The 27,624-nt window shown below is 42.0% G+C and overlaps 1 protein-coding gene across 4 annotated transcripts in view; it reads right to left on the bottom strand.

Annotated features, from left to right (window-relative positions):
* LOC148030747 (alpha/beta hydrolase domain-containing protein VTE7-like) overlaps positions 1 to 25,321 on the bottom strand; it is an 84,330-nt gene extending 59,009 nt beyond the window's left edge. For 3 of the 4 annotated variants that reach the window (XR_015691796.1, XM_087684253.1, XM_087684252.1), the window contains exons 1-8: positions 25,043 to 25,321; positions 24,600 to 24,934; positions 21,640 to 21,737; positions 21,467 to 21,564; positions 21,227 to 21,276; positions 21,042 to 21,137; positions 20,870 to 20,959; positions 20,414 to 20,506 (exon numbers count right to left, since the gene is read on the bottom strand). Coding sequence is in view for 2 of the 4 variants with exons in the window: in XM_087684253.1 (XP_087540379.1) it covers positions 20,414 to 20,506; positions 20,870 to 20,959; positions 21,042 to 21,137; positions 21,227 to 21,276; positions 21,467 to 21,564; positions 21,640 to 21,737; positions 24,600 to 24,934; positions 25,043 to 25,292 (1,110 nt within the window). In the remaining 2 variants the exon portion in view is untranslated. Of the gene's footprint in view, positions 1 to 10,663; positions 12,358 to 20,413; positions 20,507 to 20,869; positions 20,960 to 21,041; positions 21,138 to 21,226; positions 21,277 to 21,466; positions 21,565 to 21,639; positions 21,738 to 24,599; positions 24,935 to 25,042 lie in introns of those variants that run through there. The other variant, XR_015691797.1, reaches the window with a different exon arrangement.
* Between the last annotated feature and the right edge of the window lie 2,303 nt (positions 25,322 to 27,624).

Below are 27,624 nucleotides of genomic sequence, written 5' to 3' on the forward strand. Positions count from 1 at the left end.
GTCCGAAAGGCTGTTTTGACTTCATCACCCACCCTCATTCTGATTTGGTGGTAGCCGAATCGCAAATCAATCTTGGTGAAATAGCGTGCTCCCTTGAGTTCATCAAGCAAGTCATCAATTCGAGGGATGGGGTATCTATTTTTTACGGTGATCTTATTGAGATCATGGTAGTCAATGCATAACCGGAAAGATCCGTCCTTTTTCTTAACCAATAGAACCGGGAAGGCATAAGGGGAAGAGCTAGGCTCTATGAATCCCATCTCAGTGAGCTCCTTGACTTGCTTTGCTACTTCCTCTCTCTCACATTTAGAGAGTCGATATGGGGGTTTATTGATGGGCTTCGCATGGGGCTCCAAGTCAATCGGGTGATCCACCGATCTCTGAGGGGGAAGGGTAGTGTGACATTAAAAGTGATATTTAATGTCACATTAAGGTCATAAATATGGAATGACATTAAAAGTGACATTTAATGTGACATTAAGGTAAATCTAGGGGAACATGCATGAGAATGACCGTCCGGGCTCTTGGGCGCCCGAACGGGGTTAAGGGGAGCCTAGAGAGTAAGAGAGTCCAGGAATAGTAGGACTCCAGGAAGTTGACGGCTGGCAAAGGAATCCGAGTGAAAGGGCCAGCACTGATCTAGGCGTGGTTGGGAGGAGAAGAATCACTCGTGCTTTCTTGGTTTTCTCTCTGTCTTTTCGAAGTCATCTTTCATTGGTATCAGAGCCTATGGTTCAACGATCAGATCCGTCGTCTATCAGAAATCGTCAGTTATTCGTCAGATAGTCAGTCGCCCGCCAGGTCGTCAACGTTTCGCAAGGTCGTATGAGTATCAGGCGCCGTGAAAACGCGACGGGCCGTGAGGGAAAAGAAAAGTGAGACGTGCCAGGAGCCGTGAAAACGCGACGGGCCGTGAAGAGAAAGAAAAGAGACGTGCCACGTCACATTAATGTGACACGTTACGTTACGGGCAGGAAAAAACAATCAGAAGTGGGTCGCAAAGACCAGACCAGAAGTGGCGTCGCGAGGACCAGGCGTGGGGTCACGAGGAAACGTGACTTTGTCACGACTGCTGTTGACGGGTAACTGCGACTGCTGACTGCGACTGCTGTGAGATGGACATCACTGCGACTGCTGTGAGAGGAACAGAAGAATGTCATACACGACTGAAATCAGAAAATTGAATTTCCAGCATGACTGTTTTACTGCTCTAGTCTGGGAAGATAAAATTTGTTCATTACTCTTTGGGCTTCTTTCCAAACCAGCAACCACAGTCTGCCATTAAAAATCAGGGAAGTACTTTATCTTGTATGCAAATTTCTTATTTTTGCTTTCCAATTCCAGTGTATTAATGGCAGAAAAAGGGAAAGAAAGGATAATGGAAAGTTCTAGTTCCGGGGACCAACCTATGGTAGATCCCCATGAACCAGAAATACAAAAAGAACAATGGGAATAATTTTTTGCTACGCGAGAGCAATTCGATGATCTTACTGCTCGTATGCAAACTCAGGGGGTTCAAATAGAATTTTTAACTCAAACACTTACTGAAATAAAATCTCAATTAACTTTATTGTTGGAAAGAGATAAAAATAAAATAGAAATCTCAGATGTCCCATCTTCATCGAAAGATTTAGATGTGACTATGCGAGATCCTAAGGAACCCCAAACTTACCATAAATTGAGGGATAATCCAGTTCTAAAGTATATGAAACCACCTCAATTTTACGGGGAGGAAAAAGATAGGAATAAAGACACAATCTTTAATTTCCTCCAAAAATGGGAAGATTTACATAAATTAAAAAATACCCCACCACATCTCCAAGCACTAGAGGCTAGTTTAACTTTGGGGCCCAAAGCATATAAGTGGTGGCGAACTTTAAAGGAGGCGAATAAAATACCTGAAACTTGGGCTCAATTTGAATCCGTCTTTTTGAAAGAATTTCTTCCCGAAAATGAAATGGAAAGAAATTGAGAAGATTGGGATTATGTCAAACAAAAGGGAAGACCCCTGCTGACATATTTGGAGGAATATCGTGAGATAATCCTCAAACTGGAAGGAATAGATGAATTCCAAAAAACAAGAGGATTCATTAGGGGACTAGATAAAGCCTGTAAAAAGGAAGTAAAACGGAGTTTACCTAAGACGCTGGAAGAGGCAATTAAATTTGCATTAATTTATGAAGATAGTATGCGTCCAGGTATACTCACTAGTCTCACTGATACGGAGCCCAAGTCTAAGGAATTGGAAACCTCAAAATTTGTGGGCAAATTTAAAAGAAAAATGCCATTTTTTAAGGGTAAAAAACAACCTTTTGAAAAGAAACCATATATGAGGCCAAAGTTAAGTCCTGATGACTTTGATAAGGCCAAAAAAGAAAAGTTGTGTTTTAATTGCCTATCCCCTAACCATGCTGCTTGGAATTGCCCTCAAAAGAAAAAGAGGGAAGACAAAGGAAATGATAAGGACAAGGGCAAGGGAAAAGAAAAACAAATCCATGTAGTGCAGACCTTAGAATTAAAGGGCCATGAAAAGTATAAATCTTTAGAGGTCTTGCACATGGATATACAACATAAGTGTTGTATGTCAACTTCTATGTGGCAGCCTACTTTTGGGCCACATGATTTACTTAGAGTACATGGATTGATAGCTGGAAAAAGGGTTAGAGTCATGATTGATGACTCTGCCACACATAATTTTATAAATTATGCACTTGTCAAAAAATTGAAACTTCCCCAACAAAACAGTGGGCATCAATATGTTGTTCGTATGATGCAAGGCCAAGACAATAAAATATGGGATACAATGGTATCCAATTTGGAAATTGAGATTCAAGGATATAAAGATAAGCTTGATTTCCAAATAATGAACATGAAAAGAGCTGATATTGCTCTAGGGAGGGAGTGGCTATGGGGATTAGAACCATTCTTAAAACGTAGCTATCACCATAATACACTGGAATTTGAAAGGGATGGTAAGACTTTTGTCATTCAAGGTGAACATGAAGTATCTGATAATCCTTTGCTGTGTTCTACTGAAGTTCAAAAGCTGATAAAGAAGGAAGTTTGTGAGGCATATATGTTATGGTCTCTTCCTGTACAGAATACTTTTACTTTCTGTAATATAAAGCAACAATTTTCTTATGTTTGTGAGTTGAATGTTAATAATGAATTGAATAGTTTGTTAAATGATTTTAAAGATGTGTTTCCTTCTGATCTACCAAGTGGCCTTCCACCAGATAGGGGTGATATAAATCACCCAATTGATATAAATAAGGATACACACCCAATTTCAAAACCACCGTATAGGTTAAGTGAAACACAGCATCAAGAAGTTGAAAGACAAATTAAGGATTACCTGGATAAAGGGTTTATTCAACCCAGTAATTCACCTTGGGCTTCACCAATTTTATTGGTAAAGAAAAAAGATGGTTCTATGCAACTTTGTGTTGACTAAAGAGCACTTAATAAAGCACTTAATAAAATAACGGTGAAGAATAAATTTCCTATGCCCAGAATGGAATATCTTTTTGATCAATTGCAAGGGGCAAAATTCTTCACAAAGATAGATTTAAGATCAGGCTATCACCAAATAAGAATTAAGGCACAAGATGTTTCCAAGACGGCATTTCGTACTAGATACGGACATTATGATTTTTTAGTGATGCCTTTTGGCCTCACTAATGCACCAGCTACCTTTATGAAGCTGATGAATAGTATTTTACGGCCCTATCTAGGACATTTTGTAGTAGTCTTCTTGGATGATATCTTGATCTTTAGTAAATCAAGAGAAGAACATTTGGAACACTTACAATTAGTATTCCAACTGTTAAGAACACATTCCCTTTATGCGAAGAAAACTAAATGTGAATTCTTTGCACAAGAGGTCAAATATCTGGGGCATATTATCTCGAAAGAGGGAATCAACATGGATCCAGAAAAAGTAAGGGCAATTATTGAATGGCCACCTCCAAGGAACCTGGAAGAGCTGCAGATCTTCCTAGGTTTATCTGGATTTTATCGTAGATTCATTCGAGATTATGCCAAAATAGCTGTTCCAATGATAGACCAACTTAAAGGGAAAGAGAAAAGTTTTAATTGGGGAACAGACCAAAATGAAAGTTTTCAAAAACTTAAGGTAGCTATTGCTACAGCTCCAGTACTATTAATAGTGGATCACAACAAACCATTTGTGGTTGAAGCTGATGCCAGTGATAAGGCAATAGGCGCGGTCTTATTACAAGAAGGTCGACCAGTTGCTTTTGAAAGCAAGAAATTAGATCGTGCAAAACAGAATTATTCTGTTTACGAGAGGGAGCTGTATGCAATAGTACATGCAATGAAAAAATGGAGGTACTATTTGTATGGTGCCAAACTTTTGATTTTATCGGATCATGAAAGCATTAAGTGGCTTAATGATCAACCAAATTTACACGGGCGTAAAGCCAGATGGGCCGAACTTCTCCAAGAGTTCGACTATGAGATAAGATATCGAAAAGGAAAGTATAATATAGTAGCTGATGCACTCAGCAGAATGCCCATCATTAATGAATTGAGTTTTACTCAGTTCACTTCCAATTTGCTCGAATCTTTAAAAGGAAAATGCCAGGTTGATCCAGCATATTCCAACATATGGGAAGCAATAAAAAATGGGGATACAAATGAAAGTGCTTCTATTGAGGAAGGAATATCTGAGGATGTTCAACAAGGAAATGGAGCATCAGGGGTTGCTCAAATTGGATTCAAGTGGAAGAATTTTACCATTGATAATGGTTATTTACTCTACAAGGGTAGGGTATGTGTCCCGAAAGATACAGAAATAAGGCGCCAGATACTCTTTGAGTGTCATGATACCCCTAGTGCGGGACATCCAGGAGTTAATAAGACTTATAGTCTTATTAAAAGGCAGTTCTATTGGCCTGGAATGAATAAGGACGTCCTTGACTATGTGGTCAAATGTAATAAATGCCAGGTTAATAAAGCTGAAAGATTAAAAATGGGAGGACTTCTCCATCCACTAGAAATTCCTTCGGGAAAATGGGAGAGTATCTCCATGGACTTTATTGTTGCTTTACCTAGAACACAGAGGGGGCACGACTCTGTGTGGGTGATTGTAGATAGGTTAACCAAAATGGCTAGGTTCATTCCAACTTCAACTGATGTTAAAACACCAGAATTGGCTAGATTGTTCGTAGAGAACATATACCGATTGTATGGCCTTCCGGCAAATATAGTTTCTGATCGGGATAGAAAATTCGATAGCCATTTTTGGCGTGCGGTATTTAGGAAATTGGATACTAAACTTAGCATGAGTACAGCGGACCATCCGCAAACAGATGGGCAAACTGAAAGGGTTAACCAAATTCTTGAAGATATGCTTAGGGCATATGTAAGTAAAAGGCAAACTAATTGGGAAGAGTATTTATCGATAGCAGAGTTTGCATATAACAGTGCCAAGCACTCTTCCACCGGATATAGTCCATTTATGTTAATGTATGGGTTTCAGCCCAGAGAACCTTTTGCAGTAGGACTGCATAAGGAAAAGGTTCAGATAGCTAAAGACTTTTTGGAGGATATGAATAGTATGTTAAAATTTGCTCAAGAAAATATTAAAAAAGCTCAAAATCGAGCTAGAACATATGCAGATCCTCACCGAAGAGACATCTCCTTTGAAGAAGGAGAATTGGTCTATCTTAAGGTGCCTGAACAAACTAAAACTATGAAAAAGGGACAATGTCCAAAGCTTTCGCCAAGGTATTGTGGTCCTTTCATAATACTTAAAAGGGTGGGAGAATTGGCTTACAAGCTCCAACTACCTGCTGGTAGTAAAATACATCCAGTTTTTCATGTAAGTAGATTAAGGAAGAAGCTGGGTGATTTGGATAATTTAATCTTAAATGATGATATTGAGGAGCTATTCAATGACCAATCTAATCCACATGAACCAGAAAAAATATTAAATGTTCGTAATAGACGAACAAGGAACACTATTTATCAGGAATGTTTGGTTAAGTGGAAAGATTGTTCAGAAGAAAACTCAACATGGGAGCGAGTAAGTACTTTAAAGAAAAGGTTTCCCGATTTACAGTTAGACCTTTCAAGTATCGTTTTCGAGAACGAAACCGATTCTTAAGGGGAAGAAAATGTGACATTAATGTGACATTAAAAGTGATATTTAATGTCACATTAAGGTCATAAATATGGAATGACATTAAAAGTGACATTTAATGTGACATTAAGATAAATCTAGGGGAACATGCACGAGAATGACCATCCGGGCTCTTGGGCGCCCGAACGGGGTTAAGGGGAGCCTAGAGAGTAAGAGAGTCCAGGAATAGTAGGACTCCAGGAAGTTGACGGCTGGCAAAGGAATCCGAGTGAAAGGGCCAGCACTGATCTAGGCATGGTTAGGAGGAGAAGAATCACTCGTGCTTTCTTGGTTTTCTCTCTGTCTTTTCGAAGTCATCTTTCAGGTAGTAGGGGGCTGAAATAGGTTCTCATATTCAGCCAAAAGCGCTTTTAGTGCTGCATTTTGCTTCCCCAAGGTGCGTTGGTCATCATTATCCTTATGCAAATGCAAGACAAAGATTTGGGAGCGTTTCTTGAATTCCTTTTTGAGTTGTCTTGCTGTTATAAGCTGAAAATCTGCAATTTCTTTGATTCCCTCCAAGTGTACAAGCTGCCCATGCATTACAAACTCCATATACAGCTAAGAGAAGTCCATAGAAATTTTTCCCAACTGCTGAAGCCAATCACATCCCAAAACAACATCCACGGGGCCCATATCAAGGGTAATTAAGTCCACCTTTGCTATGTAATTTTCAGCCAGCATAAGAGACACTTGTGTGCATGCTGTTAGCCTGCTCTAGTTCAGTGTCAGTCTGTCATCTCCTGGTTGTGAGCTCCTGTCAAAGTTTGGCAGGAGACTGAGGAGCTCTGTCAGATTAGGTATAGCTGTTTTTTGTAGCAGTCAGCCTTTAGGCTATAGCAGCCCCCCCCCCCCATCAGCCATACACATTTTTTTCCAGGTTCAGCGCAGTCTCTCTCCTCTCCCACTCCGGCGTCGGTTCTGCCCTTGTTTCCAGCCTGATCTGGTGCCCTCACTGACGCTTCGGGCTGCGTGCATGGACTGATCAGTCCATTTCAAAGTATTCAGCATCCATTTCAATCAGTGCAGATATTCTTCCTTCATTCTCTGCTTTCTCTCTGTCTCTCCTCTGAGTTCGTGTTTTCTTCTTCCGTTGCGCACTCTCACATGGTATCATCACCTAACTGAGAGCATGGAGGATCTTACCCGACAGAGAGACACCATCCCCTTCTTCTGCTGCTGTCAATTCCATCCCCACAGCCCAGGCGGCTCATACTGGCGGCTCCAACTCTTGCATTTGCTGCAGGCAACTTCTGAGGCTGCCACGTCATCAACACTCCTCTCCTGGGTGTGTTTTCTGCCAGGTGGCCATCTCTACAGCTAGGCGACACTACTCCAGGCTGCGTTTTGCTACTCTGGAGGTTGTTCCACCTTTTGTGGGTCCTTTTCTTGCAGGCAGCAATCTCCCAGGCTGCGATTTCTGTTCGGCGGTTTCTATCTGGGTGATCTTCATCAGACATCATTGCATTTTGCAGCTCCAGATGTTTGTCAGCCTCCACAGTTTGCGTTTTTGTGGTTGGTGACCCTTCTGCTGGTCATCCTTCGGCATCGGCAAAGATATTTGTGGTGTCTTTGGTGTTTGCAGATTTGGAAGATGTCTTATCAATTTTCAGGCTTTGACGACTCCAAGGATGAACTTCTTTCACATCATTCCTTTGAGCAGAGACGGGATTATCAGGAGTTTCGTGATCGACGACGGGAGGAGTCTCCTTGCACCCGTCCTTCTTCTGTCCATGCATCTCAGAGGGTTCCATCTACAGTGAAGGTTCCATCGGTGAAGACTTCTTCAGATGTCCGGATGCCTTCCTTGATTCCCTCGATACACGTGCCCATACTTCCTTCCTTTCCAAAGGAAGACAAGTTGGACGGTTCCAACTATTCCCTTTGGTCGTGCAAGGTGGAGTGCATCCTCGATACATTCGACCTATGGGAGCTTGTTTCTTCACCCATCGACCGTCCCCCCGTGGATTCGTCCGATGGAAGTTCTATGGACCGTGCAGCCTTGTGGGATCGGCTCAACTCTAGAGCCCGTTCCTTTCTCTTTATGAGTCTTCATGACTCGGTTCTTGTTCATGTTCACAGGTTACAGACGGCGGCGACAGTGTGGAAGAAGCTTGCGTCTTTGTACCAGCATAAGACGTTCGCCCACAAGATTTCTTTGGAGAAGAAGTTGCGGATGCTCAGTCTTGATGATTCTTCTTCCATGAAGGAGCACATCACGAAGATGGAGGACATGCGAGGCGAGCTAGCCTCTCTTGGTCGAGTGATTTCATCCGAGGATATGGCGATGATTCTCTTGACTCGATGTCTTCTACACCAACCTCATCACCTCGAGGACCTGCGAGAAACTTCTATGGGAGGAACTTCCCCCGCTTGTCTTGGAGCATGACGAGCGTCTCAGAGAGGTGGGTGCCAATGGCTCCACCAAGGCTTTTACTGCCGGTACCAGTGGCGGCAAGAATAAGAAGCAACAAAAGGCGAAGGCCAAGGACAAGAAGGCAGAGGACAAGGAGGAGGAGGACAAGAAGGATGCGAAGAAGCCCAAGTGCCCACACTGTGGGAAGGGCACTCATCCCGAGGAGAAGTGTTGGCAAAAGTACCCCCATCTGAAGCCCAAGGAGGACTCCAAGGCGGCCCCAGCTACGACAGAGTCTGCTTTTGTGCATGTCTTTGTTGAGGAGGATACAGCCCTAGCTTCTACCACTCAAGCAAAGCCTTGGCTCGTGGACAGTGGAGCATCTTCTCATATGACCTTCAGACAGGATTGGCTTCAAGATCTTCGTTCGAGAGGGGACACTATCACCATTGGTGACAACTCTACAGTTCTTGTTCGCGGCGTGGAGACTTTACCTATGTTTTCTGACAGGCGGTCTTCTTCCGCCAAAGTTCTTTATGTACCTAATTTGGGTTTTAACCTATTGTCTGTGCATGGTCTTACTCAACTCGGTACCCGAGTCATTTTTACGTAGGATGCAGTCACAGTGGAGGATGCTTCTACAGGTGATGCTCTTTGGATAGGTACACAGAAGGGTGGGCTCTACCAGCTCACAGCCTTGGCTGTGAGGGCCTTCCACGAGCTTGGATTGCTTTGGCATGCTCATTATGGGCATCTAAACCTTGATTCTATTCAACGGGCTTCTCGGAGGAAGATGGTGGAGGGACTTCCCGATTTCTCTCCTCTCCACACCTTATCTGAGACAGGTGCTTTACAGGTTCCGAAGGCTACTCGGTCTCCCTCGCAGCAGCAGGAGTCTCTTAGGATTCCTTTGTGGTATCGCCGGCTTATGCAAGATTCAAATGTTACTCACTTTCCTGCTTCTTCTACAGGTCCACGCAGATCAGCCCGCTTACAAGCCCAGCGGGATAGTTCACTCTGTGTGAACTATGCTCTTATTGGTGCGCAGATCGGACGCAGATAGCTCACGTGGTGAATCCCGGAAGGTCCCCAAGAACAAAGTACTCTACTTTTTAGCACAAAAACCCATGTAAAAGCAAGCACGACAAGAGGCAAGAGACAAATTGGGTTCAATCTCCCCCATGCCTTGTGTGAGCGCTTCACAAAGCATGTATTTAATGTATATTTCCAATCTTCATGCTCAATAATAGCCCAATTACAAAAATATGACAAGCTTTTAGCTTTTGAGTTTGCTTTCTACCAAAAATAGGAAAATAAAGCTAATGGACGGTGCCCATAGAGTCTGGCACGCCCAATCTCAATGTCCAAATAGAAATAGCATATCCAGGCGCATAAGCGCATACAAAATAATAATAAATAATCGATGTCTCTATAGACATAACAAAATATAGGCGTGGCGCCTATCAAAATATAGTCGAAAACCCGCTAGACTCCAATGCTTTCCTCCGCCACTGCTGCTATCTCTACACATCAACTGAAGCATTTACAATCGTTAGTAAAATAACACAATTAAACCGACAAAAGTGAATACCTAGCAGTCTTCAGCTACATAAATAAATCAACTGGTTAGAAATAAATCCTAACCTTAATTTATTACGAGTGCGCACTCTAAACTCATAAACGTTATTCATTCACCCAAATGAGATATGATTTAGTATTCTTGCGTAGTGCACGTTTTGCTTGAGTATGCGAAAGCAGTGGAAACATATGAGATGCATGCATACCAAATAATGTAATAGATTTTCCTTGAAAATTAATATTCATTGTGTGTGTGGAATAATCTATATTGGGATTATGTTGGTGTCTCCATGGCATTCCTAGAATAATGTCGCTAGACTGTAATGGAACAACTAAGAAATTTCTTCTTTCAATATATGGACCAATTTGAATTTCTAAATCTTGAACTTCTTGTGTGCCATTGTACCTAGTGCCTAAAAATGCAGCTTTTATGCGATAGTGCGTAGGTACAGTATGTAATTTCAATTCCTTTACCAATTTTGCTGAAATAAAGTCATGGGTACTACCGTCATCATGCAATATAGTTCTTTCTTTTCCATGCACCATACATTTCATAGTCAACAATGAATGTGAAGTAGGCATACCTGGTAAAGTGTCGGAAGTAGTAGTAGGATCATCTTCTTCTTCAGTGAAATCCGGCATATCCTCATGCTCGTCTTCGTCCATAGCTCCAAGGTAGTTAATATGTGCTGATGGCTTCTTTGAATGACAATTTGCTGCGAGATGCCCTGACTGGTGACACTTGTAGCATACTATGGGCTTGGCTTTGGTCACATTATTTGCAATGGCTGGGAGTCTGGGTATATTTGGATTTGCTTGTGGAATAGGCTTAGGATTTGGATTGACAGTGGATGGTAATGCAGGTGGTTTAGGCCAATTCTTGCGGAAAGATGGTGATGAGAAACGACCTGGATTAAATCTTCTGAAATTGGAATTGAATTGTTTAGATCCATAATTACCGTTTGCTTGGAATGGCTGTGGTCGTCGATCTCTTCCGCGTAACTTATCTTCAGTGTCGTGAGCTAAGGAGATGGCGTCTTCAAGGGTAGCAGGCTTGAACATATTCACCTCAGCGTAGTAATGTCCAAGAAGTCCAGACATATACTTCCGCTTATGTGTCGTCTCTGGTACGTATTCAAGCATGCGTAGCTGTAGGAGTGCATTCCAAAAACGCTCTGTATACTGTGGAATAGGCTCACGATCGCGCTGTTGGAGTAAATCCCATTGCTTGATAGCCTTCTCATGAAATTGCGGTGGAAGGAAATTTTGCATGAACTTCTTCTTGAAATCTTCCCATGTAGTAGGACATTCTATGCTCTTGCGGACTACAGTCCACCAAAGTGATGCTCTGTCTATCAGATGATTAGTAACACACTTGATTTTATCTTTCTCGGGATAAGTTTCCTCATGGAAATAGTCATCAAACTGGCTAATGAATGATAAAACAGTCTTTCCTTCTCTTATGCCATTGAAAGTGCGAAACTTGAAACTTCGTTTACTTATCTTGGATTCCTTGCGAATGGTTTGTGCTTTAAGAGTGGCGTCGATGGTACGGCGAATCAAATCTTCAGCTTGAGATTCTTCTTTATCAGTGGACGCTCCTTGTAGCTTTGTCAATTGCGCTTGCAAGGCTTGCCTAGCTCTTCGCTCTTCTTCCAATTGCAGCATGATAAGATCCAGCTTTTGTTCCATGGTAGGCTCGGGTAGATCGTCTTCAGCCATAGGATCATCCATATGTGGGGTAGTCATCCTGTAAAACTTAACAAACCTTTCTCACTCAAAATCAGTTAGCGGGATGAGCGTAGCTCAAATTTGGGGTTACAAGGCTATGTATTTTTGGGTATTTTCTTCTTCAATTTTGAGAAATTCTGCAATATTTCTGTCTCCGTTTGCTGAAAGTACTTCAACGAACTTGTAGATAGGTAAAACAGCTTGCTGCGAACAACTTTCCAGTTCAGAGTTTTTGCATACGAACAAGTCTTCTATGAGTTTTTAGCACTAGTCAGTTCTGATTTAGTCTGACTTGCAGAGTTGCAGACTTAGCAGACTTGTAGAGTTGTTGACTTGCTGAACTTAGGCCGACTTGCACAACTTGCAGTACTTGATTCCAAGTGACTTACTGAACTTGACTTCTGATGCGCAGGACCCGGAGTTTACAGACTTCTCTGCCCTGTGTGACTTGGTAAAAATTGAGTGACTTAAGCTTTGACTTAAGATTAAGAGAGCTTTAAGAGAGCTTAATGGTGGAAGAGGCCGCGGTTTTTTTTCGTGAGGGGGGGGGGGGCCGTTTTTTTCTCCACGCGTGATTTTCGGAAAGGTCTTCTTATACCTCGAGATGATTTTGAGAAGCTTAGGCTTCTCTTAAGCTCTTAAAGCTTTGTAATTAAGCTTTTAATGAAGAGGATTAAGAGCTTTCTCACTGTTTTTCAACGACTTGTTGATGGAGGTGTTTGAGTGGTCCTCCGCCTGCAGAGCTTGGTCCTTCGCGATCTGACAGTGGAAACAGGGGTTCTTGATCGCCAGAAGTCTGCCTGTATCGACGGTTCGCGACGAGATTGACTGTAGAGGCCGTTTGTTCCTGGAGCTCCGCCTTCACCCGAGATTGGTAGCGATTGGAAGCTCTTGATCTCTGCTCCGCTCTGATACCACTGGTGCGCAGATCAGACGCAGATAGCTCACGTGGTGAATCCCGGAAGGTCCCGAAGAACAAAGTACTCTACTTTTTAGCACAAAAACCCATGTAAAAGCAAGCACGACAAAAGGCAAGAGACAAATTGGGTTCAATCTCCCCCATGCCTTGTGTGAGCGCTTCACAAAGCATGTATTTAATGTATATTTCCAATCTTCATGCTCAATAATAGCCCAATTACAAAAATATGACAAGCTTTTAGCTTTTGAGTTTGCTTTCTACCAAAAATAGGAAAATAAAGCTAATGGACGGTGCCCATAGAGTCTGGCACGCCCAATCTCAATGTCCAAATAGAAATAACATATCCAGGCGCATAAGCGCATACAAAATAATAATAAATAATCGATGTCTCTATAGACATAACAAAATATAGGCGTGGCGCCTATCAAAATATAGTCGAAAACCCGCTAGACTCCAATGCTTTCCTCCGCCACTGCTGCTATCTCTACACATCAACTGAAGCATTCACAATCGTTAGTAAAATAACACAATTAAACCGACAAAAGTGAATACCTAGCAGTCTTCAGCTACATAAATAAATCAACTGGTTAGAAATAAATCCTAACCTTAATTTATTACGAGTGCGCACTCTAAACTCATAAACGTTTATTAATTTAATATGCATTTTGCGGAATCACCCGCTATGGAATCACCCATGTACACACTAAATTAATGAAACACCCGAAAAGGACAGGCGTCCCCATCAACTTCTCGCACAAAGAATCCTCTTTGTGTATGAGCCCCGGTCATCTAAGTTTACGGAATCCACCGTAAAACCTCACGGAATCCACCGTGGAATATGCCTCCTGGCATCACTTATGTCACATGTTCTTCAGGATTTTGAGCCTTCCACAATGAAGAAGGCTCTTGCACAGGATATTTGGCGACAGGCTATGCAGGCATAGCTCGATTCCATCGAGCAGAACCATACTAGGGAGCTTGTTCCGCGTCCCTAGAAACGGAAGGTGATAGGTGTGAAATTGGTCTTTAAGACCAAGTATCTTGCAGATGGCTCCTTGGACAAGCATAAAGCTCAGCTTGTTGCCAAGGGTTTTGCACAGCGAGCAGGTTTGGATTACTTTGAGACTTTTGCTCCTAAAGCTCGGATGTCTACCATTCGAGTTATTTTGGCTCTTGCCGCTCACCACCGTTGGCCTGTTTATCAGATGGATGTCAAGTCAGCCTTTCTAAATGGCGTCCTTGAAGAGGAGATCTATGTTTCATAGCCTTCCGGTTTTCTTGTGCAAGGGAAGGAGGATCGTGTCTACAGGCTGCAGAAGGCCCTTTATGGCCTGAAGCAGGCTCCTCGTGCTTCGTACCAGCGGATTGACCACTTCTTTCTTCAGAGTGGTTTTCAACGCTCCGATCATGACCCCAACCTCTACTTTACGGTTGCGGGTTCTCTTTGTGTTTTGCTTATCTTGTATATCAATGATCTTATTATTACAGGGAGCGACACTCCGCCGGTGGAGCATACTCGGTCTATTCTGCGACAGAAGTTTGACATGACGGATCTAGGGATCCTTCGCTTCTTTCTAGGACTGGAGATCTATCAAATAGCACAGGGCATCTTTATCTCGCAATACCGTTACATCTCCGAGCTTCTTTCGGAGTTTGGTATGGCCGAGAGTCAGCCTATTTCATGCCCCACGGACCCTGAGTCCAAACTTTTGGCAGATGGAGTTCCCCTTTTTTATGCCACCCGTTACACGTGCCTTGTTGGTTCACTTATATGGCTTCTTCACACTCGACCCGATCTCTCTTTTGTGGTGGCTTTGTTGTCTTCTTTTATGAAGATTCCTACTCAGGACCACTGGAGGGTTGCTTTGCGTGTTCTTCGGTATTTACAGGGGACTCGACCCTATGGGATCATGTATGAAGATGAGATTACTCTTTCTGGATGGAGTGATTCTGACTAGGCAGGTGATGTGGATTCGCGTCGATCCACTACAAGTTATGCTTTCATCCTTGGCTCTGGTGCTATCTCTTGGAGCAGCAAGAAGCAGCCAACTGTGGCACTTTCTTCTACAGAGGTCGAGTATCGGGCCTTATGTTCGACCGCTATGGAGGCCGTTTGGCTCCGTCGCTTGATGGCGGAGATTGGTTTTTCCCCGACAGGTCCTACGGAGCTGTGCATGGACAACCAGAGTGCCCTTGCTCTGGCAAAGAACCCAGTGTTTCATGCTCGAACGAAGCACATTGAGGTTCAGTACCACTATGTTCGAGAGCGGATCGTGGATTCGGAGCTGGCGGTGGCCTATTGTCCCACCGCGGACAATGCGGCTGATCTCTTCACGAAGCCTTTGCCTCAGCCTTCTTTGCTTCATCACATGCGGTTGTTAGATCTTCAGACCCTCCCAGGATCTAAGAGGGGGTGTTAGACTGCTCTAGTTCAGTGTCAGTCTGTCATCTCCTGGTTGTGAGCTCCTATCAGAGTTCGGCAGGAGACAGAGGAGCTTTGTCAGATTAGGTATAGCTATTTTTTGTGGTAGTCAGCCTTTAGAGGCTGCTTGTTGGTGCAGTCGACCAGCTTTTTGACCAGTCGGCCAGATTTATGGCTGGGGGGCTATATATAGCAGTCCCCCCCCCCCCCATCAGCCATACACATTCTTTTTCAGATTCAGCGCAGTCTCTCCTCTCCCACTCCGGCATCGGTTCTGCCCTTGTTTCCAGCTTAATCTGGTGCCCTCACTGACACTTCGGGCTGCGTGCATGGACTGATCAGTCCATTTCAGAGTATTCAGCATCCATTTCAGCCAGTGCAGATATTCTTCCTTCATTCTCTGCTTTCTCTCTGTCTTTCCTCTGTGTTCGTGTTTTCTTCTTCCATTGCGCACTCTCACACATACATGGGAGCTCACTTCCTCATTTCCATTGGCCACTTGAACCCGAAGATGTTGCTGTAATTCAGTGGGAACACATGTCAAACGGCCAAGAGTCGATTTATTCACAAAACTGTGCGTGCTGCCACTATCTATGAGGATGTATACACTCTTGCCATCAATGTTACCATGCACTCGTAGGGTGTTCGGGCTCCTAGATCCGGTCCATGCATTCATGGAGATCGAGCAAGCTGATATAGTGTTGAATGAGGGGTGCCAAGGCCCATTCCCAAGCATGTCATCAATGGGGCAGCCACCAGGGTCAAAAGGGAACCCGTCTGGTGAGTCATAAAACTGATCGGTATCAAGATCCTCTTCAAATTCAGCATTTTCAGCAAGTGTCATCATGGGAGAGTTGTCATGCAAGTCATCTTCTAACTTGTCACTATCTTCTAGCACATACATGCTATTAAACTTGACAATGGCATTCTTGAAGGGGCATTTGGATGCATGATCAGTTGTGTACTTATCCCCGCATTTAAAGCACAAGTCTTTGGCTTTTCTATCCTTGACAACTTCAGAAGAAATGAATTTTTGACCGTTAGGACTGAAGTTATTCCTTGTCTTATTTTCAGCATACTTTGGGTCACTTTTGGAGGGTGGTGTTGTCCCAAAACTCCCATATTTCCTTTCAGCATTAAAAGTGGAGTAAGTAGGGATTTTGGGGCTGCCATTCCCTGCATTGTTGCTGCGATAATTATTAGCATATGGGGGTTTCCTGATAGGGTATCTTTGCTGTCCTGCAATGGGCTGCATGCCCTCATTGCGACGGTATTTCCGACCATAGCGTTCAGCCAATTCTATGGCTGCAAACAGGGTGGCTGGCTTTTGAGCCATTACATCAGCTGAGAGATATGCATCTAGCCCATAAATGTATTTATGCAATTTGGCCTCATCACTGACTGCCTCAACATACATGGATAGGTTCATAAATTGGTTGGTGTACTCCCTCACGGTGAGATTTCGCTAATCAAATTGATGCGATTGCCTAGCCAAATGTTCTTTTTCCACCGGGGAGACAAAAACTTGGATCATATACATCTTGAACTCTTCCCAATCACGAAATTGCTGATTTTCTCTTTGAACGAATCTCCACCATGTGTAGGCAAAACCTTCTAAATGAAGGGAGGCAAAAATAATCTTTGCCTCATCGGTACGGGGGTAGAGGAGAAAATAGGCTTCCAATTTAGAGGTCCATTCCTCTAGTTCAGCTGGGGATGAGGACTGCCCATTGAATTTAGTAAACACAATCTTGTCACACAGCTCATTTGGGCCTTGCTGCCCATGAATGCCATGTGCTACATGCTGCCCATACATGCCTTGCTGTCCAATCCCCGGCTGTCCAAAATTTCCATGGGGGCCATACTCCCCTTGCATTACATGAGGACCAAATTGCCCATTAGGACCTTGCTGTCCAAAATGTCCATGCTGCCCATTACCATATGCATGCTGCCCATTGCCATATGCATGCTGCCCATGTACTCCGTGCATTCCATGCTGCCCAAGATTTGCATTGGAGCCATTCCCCTGAGCGTGCAAATAGCTTTCATTACGGGGGAGTTGGGGTGCCAAGGATGGGCTTGAAGGATTCGTAACGGGGGAGGGAAGGAGGGGCTCATCATGTCGAGTGGAAGGCTCACCCGTCTCATAAGTGCTATGGGGAATGCCATGGGTACCACCGAGACCTTGTGGGCTACGCCCGGTCTCCAAGGGGGGAGGGCGGTTAGCCTCACGGGGAGGGACATACTCCTTGGGTGGATCCAAGGGGGGGGCAATGGCGGGGATGAGGACGCCCATGCGCTCTATGAGTAAGTCCATCTTGGCCATCATCTCAGAATGACGGTGATCTTGACGAGTTTCCATCTCCCTGTAGCGTTGCTCCATCTCTCGATGTCGTTCAGCATGATGGGTCTCATGTTGGCATAAGGTTTGGTTGAGCAAAGATAAGCGGTCTATCTCGAGGGCACCCTCTTCAAACATGTCTTCACGATCCTCCTGGGCTGAGCTAGGATCGTTCATTGAGGCACGGGAGTCCCTTATTTCACGCTGAAAGTCCTCCTGGGCCTTCGCTTTACCCTTGTGGCCTGCCATCCCAAGTGCAGTCCACCAGACCCCTTGTTACAGAAATGATGATATCTTGAGCTAGAAAGCTCCGATCACCAAACTTTTTGATTCAAATGAAAGCCCTCGATCCCCTCTACGACAGCTGTAGGACTGCTGCCTGTCCCACAGTATCTCTGGGCACAAAACTGAGTGTATCTCCCAAACCGTAGGGTCTTTGATGGCAAGGGGGGGTCACCCCTCTTTTATCTTGCCACCTCGCCTGACATCGGGCTTTTCCTCACCCGGAATATACATGGTAGACATTTATTAATTAAACACCCAGCATGAGATGCATTTCAAGAATCAAAATTTTGGGCTTTTTATGAAGTGCATGGAATTGGAATGGGAAATAGGAATAGAGAGCTTACCGGTAGTGACTCACTGCCTACTCACCCTTATACAATGGATTTTTTTATTAATTCTTGGCTCAACCAATTCACAAGAAGCCAAACGGGTTATGGGTAAGCAAACATATAATCTCAATGAAGCTTCAGTATGAGTAAAATCCATTCCAATGCCATAAGATCAAAGGGAAATGACTAGGATTAATATTCAGCATGAATATAATGTCTGGGACTCCTATTATCTACTTGGACTCATACATTCTCTCAAACAAGTGGATAGGATTCAACAAGAGGCTTAAACGGAGAGAATAAGAGCCAAGAATCGGTTACCTTCAGTCATTTGGAAAAGAAAGCAGCCATACTAATGCCACTTCAGTCCTTCATGAGAGCTCCAATTTGATCCCGCATGCTCCATAGCTCCAAAATGGTTGTGCTCCGTCAAGAAAGGGTGAAGTCAAGCTTGGGGAAGGATGGCTCAGGACCTTCCCATGAAGAGCTCTTGCTGAAATTGAAGCTCTACTCCCATAGCCATGGCTGCCCACAAGTGCATGTCTTCAAATCTTGCTTCTAATCTTCTTCCCGTGCTTCTTGATGGTTAGGCCAAGAAAAGACCAAAATCTTCTTGATGGTTAGGCCAAGAAAAATCTTGAGCTAGGCTTGAAGAGGGACTCCCGGGGACCAAGAAAAGACCAAAATCTTCAAGATTTTTGAGCTTGATGCCAAGGTTCCATGGTGCCATGGACTGCACCAGATCAGGGTCTCTTGAAGTGGAAAGGGAAGTCCAAGAGCTGAGGAGGAAGCCTTCAATGTTGCCCGAGAGACTTGCCAAGAGCCAAGAGTGAGATCCAAGGAGGAGAGGAGGGCTGGGGAGCTGTCTAGCAGGCTAGAAAGCAGCCCGTTTTTTGCGCGGCAAATTTCGGGGCTGCTCCTGGAGGGTTGGGGATGACCACCCAGCTTAGCCCTGCTTGATCAGTGGCTCCTGAGCTTCAGAAGATGAAGGGGCAAGGCTGATGCTTCATGGAAGAAGGGGGAGAGCAAGATTTGGGGCTGGTTTCCTCCATGGGAGCTTGCAGGCAGCTTGTGAAAGGAGAAGAGAGAAGGTCTTCTTAAAAAGTAACTGAGCTTTTGGCCTTCTCTAACTGTGCTACCCTCCTTTTTGCCCAAAACCCTCAAGAAACTTGCATGAAAATTAATGACGACCTGTCAAATTTGTCTGCCCGTCTCCAAATGTGTCCATGGTTCTTGGAAAAGCTCCAAGAAAGGCTGCCATAGTCTTCAAGAGGGCTGACAGCCTGCCTGAGTACTCCTGTGTACCTGTGAGAGAGATGTAACTAGAGTTTTCTAACTGTGGGAAACTGTGAGAACCCTAAATCTATGGGAAAAGAGAAGGATCAAAGACAAAGCTCTGATACCACTTGTAATGAAAGAGACCTAACTGTCCTAACTAAGGGGAAGGAGAGAGAGAAGGACTGCAGGAGAAGAGAGAGAGGAGAGAGAAAGGCAAGAAGAAGAGAGAGAAAGAGGGAAAAAGAAAGAAGAAGAAGAAGCCATGGAAGCTTGAGAAGGTGAAAAGAGAGTTTCTTGATAATTTCTGTGATGCCTAAAAATACCCTCTTACACATATACCGTCAGTATGACTGGCATGTTCCCCTGCCATGTTCCCGTGATCCCCGTTCATTACAAAAAATCTCAATAGTGCAGCCAAACTAGGAAAGTACCTCATGCAGTCAAACTAGGAATGCACCTCTTAATTCAATGGTGTATCAAGAAAAGGGGATGAGGTATGTACTGAAGCTACTCTCGCTAGGATCGTACTCCTCCCAAATCCATACACCAAGAGGGAGGCATGGCCAAGACAAACCTGTTTGTGCCTAGAATAGGCAATAATTCAATACAAAGGTCAAAAAATTGAACACAAAGCTACTCCAAAGCTAGCAAAGGTGACAACTTACTGTCACACACAATCACTAAAAATCTTTTGTGTTTCTCTAACCTCTAGATAATCTGGGATGTCTTGTAAAATGTTAGATAATCTCCTGCATGTAGTTGTACTTGGATACAGAAAACACAAAAAGGTAGAGATTAGATATTAGTTTTATTGAATCATAGCTTGAACTAATCCTTCAAATGCCATAAAGTACAATTATTCTTAGTAATATCCCTCCACTGAATCTACATATTCTTTATTGATACTCGTGTGATACTATGCAAAACCCCTAACCAAGAAGCCATTTTAAAACAATATCTTGATAAACCTGCTACTTGAATCTTGCTGCATATAATTCCTTCCTCATAAGTAAAAGCTGATTATCATACATTTAGATGATCAATCACTGCATTCCATTGTATTCTATGATGAATAAGAAAATAAGCGTAAGTCCGCAATAGCACACTCTTCAACAAAAGCACCTGCAACAGAATGCCATACATTAATATCTCAGGTAGAGTACTTTGTCAACAGTAAATAAGAATTAAAATGATTTTCTCTAGCACTCATATAACACTCTGTGCATGTTCATGAATGTTTCTAAAGAATCACTGTTCATAAAACACCATTTTTGATAGCAGTTACAACAAACACCTTCCATTTTAACAAACCATTTTTCTCAACATTTGGATTCTAAACCTTCTAGAAATTCTGAGAACTTTTTTACATTAGACCTTCATTTTTAAGAAAAACTGCATGGAATGCCATTATTTCATTAGTACATGCAAGACACCCAACATTTTGATTGGTGTTTGAAGATATCAGCACATTTTAGACATACTTACCCCAGCGTAAGCAAGAAGTTTAGGCAACACTGCCAATCTTCCAGTGCCCTCAGCATAACCTTGTGCATTGATAAGGATCAGTTTTGATACCTAAAGACATGTTAGAAAATTACTACCAATGACAAACCTCTATGAGAGGGAAGAACACACAATTCTCAAATTTTTAACTCACAGCTTCTGGATGAGCAAGACAAAAATCTATTGCCATAGCTCCTCCAAGACTGGGGCCCACCAGAATTACGGGTTTTTGTATGTAAGATTGCCAAAACTAAATGCAGAAGAATGTACCCTTTAGTAATTGGCAGTCCACTGTACACTTAAAATCCTCATCCTATTAATGAGTCATGAGAATATTACCTGATACAAATGCTCCCTTTTTTCAGCAACACCAGCAGATTTCAGTCCCTCTGTCAATAAGAGTTTCTTGTCAGAACAACATTCAAGATAAATCAGGTGCCTCAAGTTGACGCATCAGTTCCACTTGTAACCCTATGGTCCTTTACATAAAATCCTATTATACAAATAGTTATCATACTTTGTTCAAATATATTAGCACTGGTACTTTGTTTGGGTATTTTACAGCTAAAGTTGCTTTACCAGAACATGAGAATCCCCATCCAAGTATGTCAACGGCCCAACATTCCAAATTGTGTCTTTCAAGTTTGGGGTATGTCTTGCTCCATTCAAGACAAGAGCTGAAAAGAAAATGCAATAGTGTCAACCTCTGGCATATGCAGTTCAAGTCATCTAAGAGATCATTTAAATTTTACCTATCAAACCCATGAAGTAGAAGCACAGGGCATTGATCCTTTCTGAATTTTTTAGGTTTTACACAGCTTGTCATGATCGGCTTCTCCAAAAAACTTGTCTAATAAAACAGACCAAAATTTACAGAAGGTTATTGACAGATCTACAACTGTCTATAGAAAAATTGAACCTGTAGACATGAAACAAAACTCTAAGAAAAGCTTAGACCCAATAATTACTCCTTTTTCAAGGCTCTGCTTCCTTTTCTGTTAACAATAGGATGATGGACTGAAGTACGAGCTTTTCTTCAATTATGTTAAAAATGTGCATGTACATAATTTGATGATATTTCAGTTATTGCAAGAAAGAGAAGGAATATTGGAGACATCTCGCTAAAAAATTTTGGAATTACAGAAGCATAAACTGTCCATCCTGAAAAGTATGCAAATTGAAAGCATTCAATACTTTGGATATATTGTTTTTGAAATTCCTTTTGCATAGATCCTGAACTTGTAAATGTTATGGTGATATGGCCTCATTTGACATGTGTACATGATGTACAAAGCTTCATATGTCTTCTTGCATGAGATTCATGAAGGGAGCTGCCAGGATCGCAGCTCCACTACATGGTCTACAGAAGACAGGTTTTACGTTCAAATGGGCTGACAAGGAGATCAAAGCTTCCCAAGGATGGAAGTACACTGCCAGGCTTGATTATTCAAGTTCTCTAAAACCATCTAAATCTCAATGTGATGCTAGCAATGCTGCCTGTAAACAAACATAGAACTTTAAGAGTTAGGCACCAATCAGTCTGCCCTAAAATGACCAAATGGCTAGGCACAAACTGGCCCAAGGCCAGTAAAACCCCAAAAAAGGCTAAAATAGTGGAGCCCTGCTGTCTGCCACTTGGTTTAGTGCTAGGGCTCACAAGTTCCCTCTCAATCCTGTGAGGCTTAAACACCTACCCATTCCAAGTCTCAAAGAATCAAAGGCAATAGAAGAGTCTTTATCATTAGATCCACCACATTGCCCTGGGTAAAGATTAGACTATCTCGAACTCCATGCTGAGGATCCTAACCTATATTACAAAATGATATTGGATCTCTATGTGCTTTGTGCAAGCATTGAACACCAGATCAAATTCGCAATAGTCAAGAAGATTTCATTGTTGCACTCAATGATGAACGAGTGTGACTCTAGAAAGCCAGTGTATCCAAGCAATCTTTCAGCCACACAACTGGCCCTGATGTTCTCCTATGCTAAAGAAAGAGCAACAATGTGTTGCTTCTTGCTACTCCATAAGATAACTGCAGATTCAAGAGTAAAACACAATCCTGAAGTAGGTCCGCAAGTCGAGGTCCCAGTCGACTCTGAGAACCTAGAAGGCCTGCAAGACAGCAGGAAATTCAAGAAACTACAACTGTAGCATGTATCAATGAAACAGAACAGAGGTGTAGGCTAACTCACCACCCAACCATGATCATCATTGGGAAGCCACGAGCTACAGTGTGTCAAGCTCTCAAATGCACCTCAGGCGATGTTGTAAGTAAATTCATTCATTTCATGGGTCATTTCATGGGGTATTTTGGTCGCTTATTGGCATCCACTCTTTTATATATGGCATGGTATTGAAGTCCTTCCATAGGCACCTTTTATTTTGATGATTATCTTGTAAGTTTTATGCAGCTTCACTTTCCCTGATCACTTTGGTCCCCTTTCAGTTTAAGCTAGTCGGTCTCATGCTCTAATACATGGAGGTTGCCAGACTCCCTGAACCTGCAACATTAGTTAAAACCCGCATATATTCGAGAGTGAACAGAACACATCTTACATGTCAAAAATCAATATCCCACGAATGCATGTCATTTGATGTCCAAGAACTGGGTTCCATATCATCATGGGATTTTTGGAAAAACTTACTTGTCATTTGATGTCTGAGAACTGGGTTCTGTTCCAAGGGTACCATTATTCGCCTCTACGGATACCAAACACAAAATGACAAAACAATAACTCTCAAGATAAGGCTACACCAGTGGCCTGTGTAGCAATTCAGTTACAAAGTTGGCTGCAACAGCCCAATGATTGACAATGCTGACATTGACTGCCCTGCTTTCTGAGTTTTGGAAAGATTTCTTATGCACAATGTGCTGCTTGACAAGCTCACTCTAAAGCGATTCAGTGAAACGGCACATATTCTTCCATGCTCAATATGCCTGATGATGTAGATCGATAACTGTTGCCATAGCCAATCCCAAATGCATGCAACAATGTGCATCTGTGCATATCATCCAACTACACTCATGGTCTGGCTTTATTGTCCCATGATCCAAACTGGAATACACTAGTCATCATAGCAACTTTGCTGTGTTCAATTGTTCATGAGTATACAGAAAGATGAGTTCAACTCATGATCCTTCATAGCAGTGGCTCTAAATATATTCACTCTAGTATTCAGTGCCCATTTCTTAACAGTTTGTTTATTGAAAATGTCTACAGCTATTGAAGCACAAAACAGCTCTCTTTTGAGAGTCTAAAAGCAGTTGAATTTGATAATGATCCGCACAATTTTGAGCAGCATTATATCAAGTTCCCTAATGAAGCTGCAGGTCTACTGAAAAAATATAGCATATAGCTCTTCTAAAACTATCAACCAGTTGGAGAATGTGCACAACTGCAAGAATGCAGCTCAAACTGCTTATTGGCCGTAAATAAAGATCCTGTACATGAATTCACGAGGCATACGTACCCTTGTAAATTAGAGTGAATGAAGATAAGTACGGTACTATTGGTTTCCTTACTTCATGTGAAAGGAAGCGGATGGAGATACAATAGCTTGTTTGCAGTATCGTTATGTCGATCTAATTGTCATCTCCAAACGGGCGAGTGTGCAGGCTAATTGTGGTTATAAATTGCTGCGATTTCCACTAGAATATGCGCCATATTACAGCAATTGGGATTGATGAAGGTGTTGAGAAGGTCATACCTGTACAGGAAGTCTTTCGATCCGCAACGCCATGGCACGTGCAGCCGAGTCCCGCAGGTGCTTCACTTGTGGTGGAAGGAAGGAAGGGAAGACTACAATATTGTTGACGTCGCTGTGAGTTTGATGGGATTGGCAAGTGTGACCATGAAGGCCAGCTGGAGAATGATGATGATGAGGACGCTGTTTAAGCGCAAGTTTTTGGCGATCTCTGTCCTCTTCGACAGGCGAGGGCCGCGGCAAAGTGCAGCTGGTGGTGGCATGTAATAATGATAATTGGGGAGGAGGAGCTAGTAATTGAGAAGAGATCTCGGTGTGATCGATTCCGATAACACTGACTGCACCGACCCTTGTTGTCTGAACCATCTCTCTCTCTCTCTCTCTCTCTCTCTCTCTCTCTCTCTCTCTCTCTCAACGACTTATTGAAGAAGCTATAGTGTAGATACCTTCTTCTTCTTCTTCTTCTTCTTCTTCTTCTTCCTGCTCTGTCTGTCTCTGTGCGTCTTGTATGTGTCGATGTGGGTATGTGTGTGCGTGCATGTCTTGAATGTCTCGATCATTCGATGTGTGTGCGTGCATGTGTTTGTTTAGATGGTAGTAACGTGTACTGTCAATCAAAAGAAAAGGAACGACAGGGAGACCCCCGAGACTTCTGAAATTCTGAGCTTGTGCGTCCAGTGTCCCAGTGTCCGGCATTGATTATCAATGATGTTCCCCCCCCTGTCTCTATCTCACCATTGTGTAGGAGGTGCATTTAATCTCCGCATCTTTTATTATGGTTTAATTTCAAGTAACAATCATTGATTAATTAAATTAATATTAATCAAGGTTCAAACTTTAGAGAAAGCTTGAACCTTAATTATTGATGTAATACTCATAAATTAATATGTAAGTATTACATATTAGTGAAATGTAATACTTAACTGTGTTTCTTGAACTTTTAAAAAAACTATGACCACATCTATAATCGTGCTTTGCAACCCATCAAAAGGCCCGCATCCGGAAATCCAAGAATAAGTGCAATCTTTCATGCATTTTGAAAGCGCTACAACTACATAACATATTTGCAAACCTTTTGGGTAATATTTTATCTTAAGAGAAACATTTGAAATCTTCTCAAAGATTCCCTTAAAAAGCTATCCTTTTTTCATGTAATTATTCAAAATCAAACTTTTTTGAGTCAATGTTTTGAAAAAATGTTATGCAAATGACTAAACTTTTTGAATAATATCATATTTGTCATATTGAAAAGTACATCGATTTTGAAAGAAAAATTAAATGGGGATGATTAGAGAAGTACGCATATCTTTTTTATCGTGTGAAACTTACTATTCATTATGAGACTCCGTATACACATGTTGGTGAGATTTTAAAAAGGTTTCCAAATTTATACTATTTGAAAAAATGATAGAAAATCTCCACAAGTAGAGGTTTTTTAAAAATAATGACAAATTTCATTGTTGTAAGGTATTTACCTTTCCTTCATCTTTCTCTTTTGTTGCACCCTTGAGGAGGGGAGGGGGGAGGGGAGGCGAGGGTTTCACTAAAAATATGTAAGCCGATTAGGTCAATTCAAACACAATTGCAAACCTTTTGGATAATATTTTGTCTTGAGAGAAACATTTGGAATCTTTGCAAAGATTCCCCCAAATTTTTGCTTTTTTATGTAATATTTTAAAAGCACATATTTTTGAGTCAATATGTTTAAAACATGATACCAAAAATCTAAATTTTTCATATTACATAAAATTCATCTTCTTGAAAAGAAGCCTAAATTAAGGAGACAAATTTATATAGATCTATAAGAGGAGAGTGTAGGTTTTTTGTTATACAAAACTTTCTAATCATTACGATGCTCCTAAATGAAGCAAACATATTTCTAAACAATAGCTAAATAAGTACTAATTAAGAAAACAATTGAAATTTCAACATTCAATAAAAGGTGGATTTTCATTTTTACAAGGCATTAATACCAATTCATCTTCCTCTTATGTTGCACCATCTTTGTCATTAGCTTATGTCCATTCACCCCTCCTTTTTTGATGGAGACAAGGCATTCTTATGTTGTTCCAAACATGAATTTTTTTAGAATGGAAGGAAATATATGTAGCTTCATTTGCAACTTGATGCATTATATAAAGTTCCAAGGAAATCTAGAGCTTTTTGCTAGCGTCTACATAAATTAAAATGTAGATTTACCTTTTTTTATGAAGACAAGGGGTCCTTATTTTGTTCCAAACATGAAATTTTTTAGAATGGAAGTAAATATATGTAGCTTCATCCACAACTTAATGCATTAAATCAAGTTCCAAGGAAATTTAGAACTTTTGTTGGCATCTACATAAATATAGATATAATTTGATGAAATGTATCAAACTACCTAGAGACTTTGACAATTTTGTGTGCAACTGGATGCATTGCATCAAGCTACTTAGAAATATAGTCTATGTTACGACCAACTTGATGCACTACATCAAGTTGCCAAGAGATATATCCAATTTTGCGAGCAACTTGATGGATTAGATTCGGTTGCCTAGAGACTTTGACAAATATACAAGAAACTTGATACATCATATCAAGTTGCCCAAAACATTTTGAGAAGTACTTGGTAAATTGATGTAGTATATCAAGTTGCCAATGATCTTGTCAAATGTTTTAGGTAACTTGGCACACTTTATTTATTTGACTCGTATTTTTGCAAGATTTGAAGGTGACTACATATAATGTGTCTTGCTTTATCTTTAACATATGACTTTGCCTTTATCATTAATTTTCCATTACTTTTCTGTTTCACATATTGGAAAACTACCGAATTCGATATGCTTTGTTTCCAATTTGATAAAATGCATCAACTTTATAGTGTTGAGGTGAAGTCTACTAAACTTAGCATTTAGTGTTTCACTTTTGCTCATGGTCATGGTTCCGATCGACCGGAATTAGGGTTTTCCTGATTGGTCATTTCCTAACAGCAACTAGCTTCGGACCCAAGCGAGCTACTTTACGCAGAAACGCCAGGTCCGAAGCGGAT

This window comes from Lygodium microphyllum, chromosome 9 (assembly GCF_053477565.2).
Source record: "Lygodium microphyllum isolate KBCC chromosome 9, Lygodium_microphyllum_v1.1.10, whole genome shotgun sequence".
Taxonomy (NCBI): Eukaryota; Viridiplantae; Streptophyta; class Polypodiopsida; order Schizaeales; family Lygodiaceae; genus Lygodium; species Lygodium microphyllum.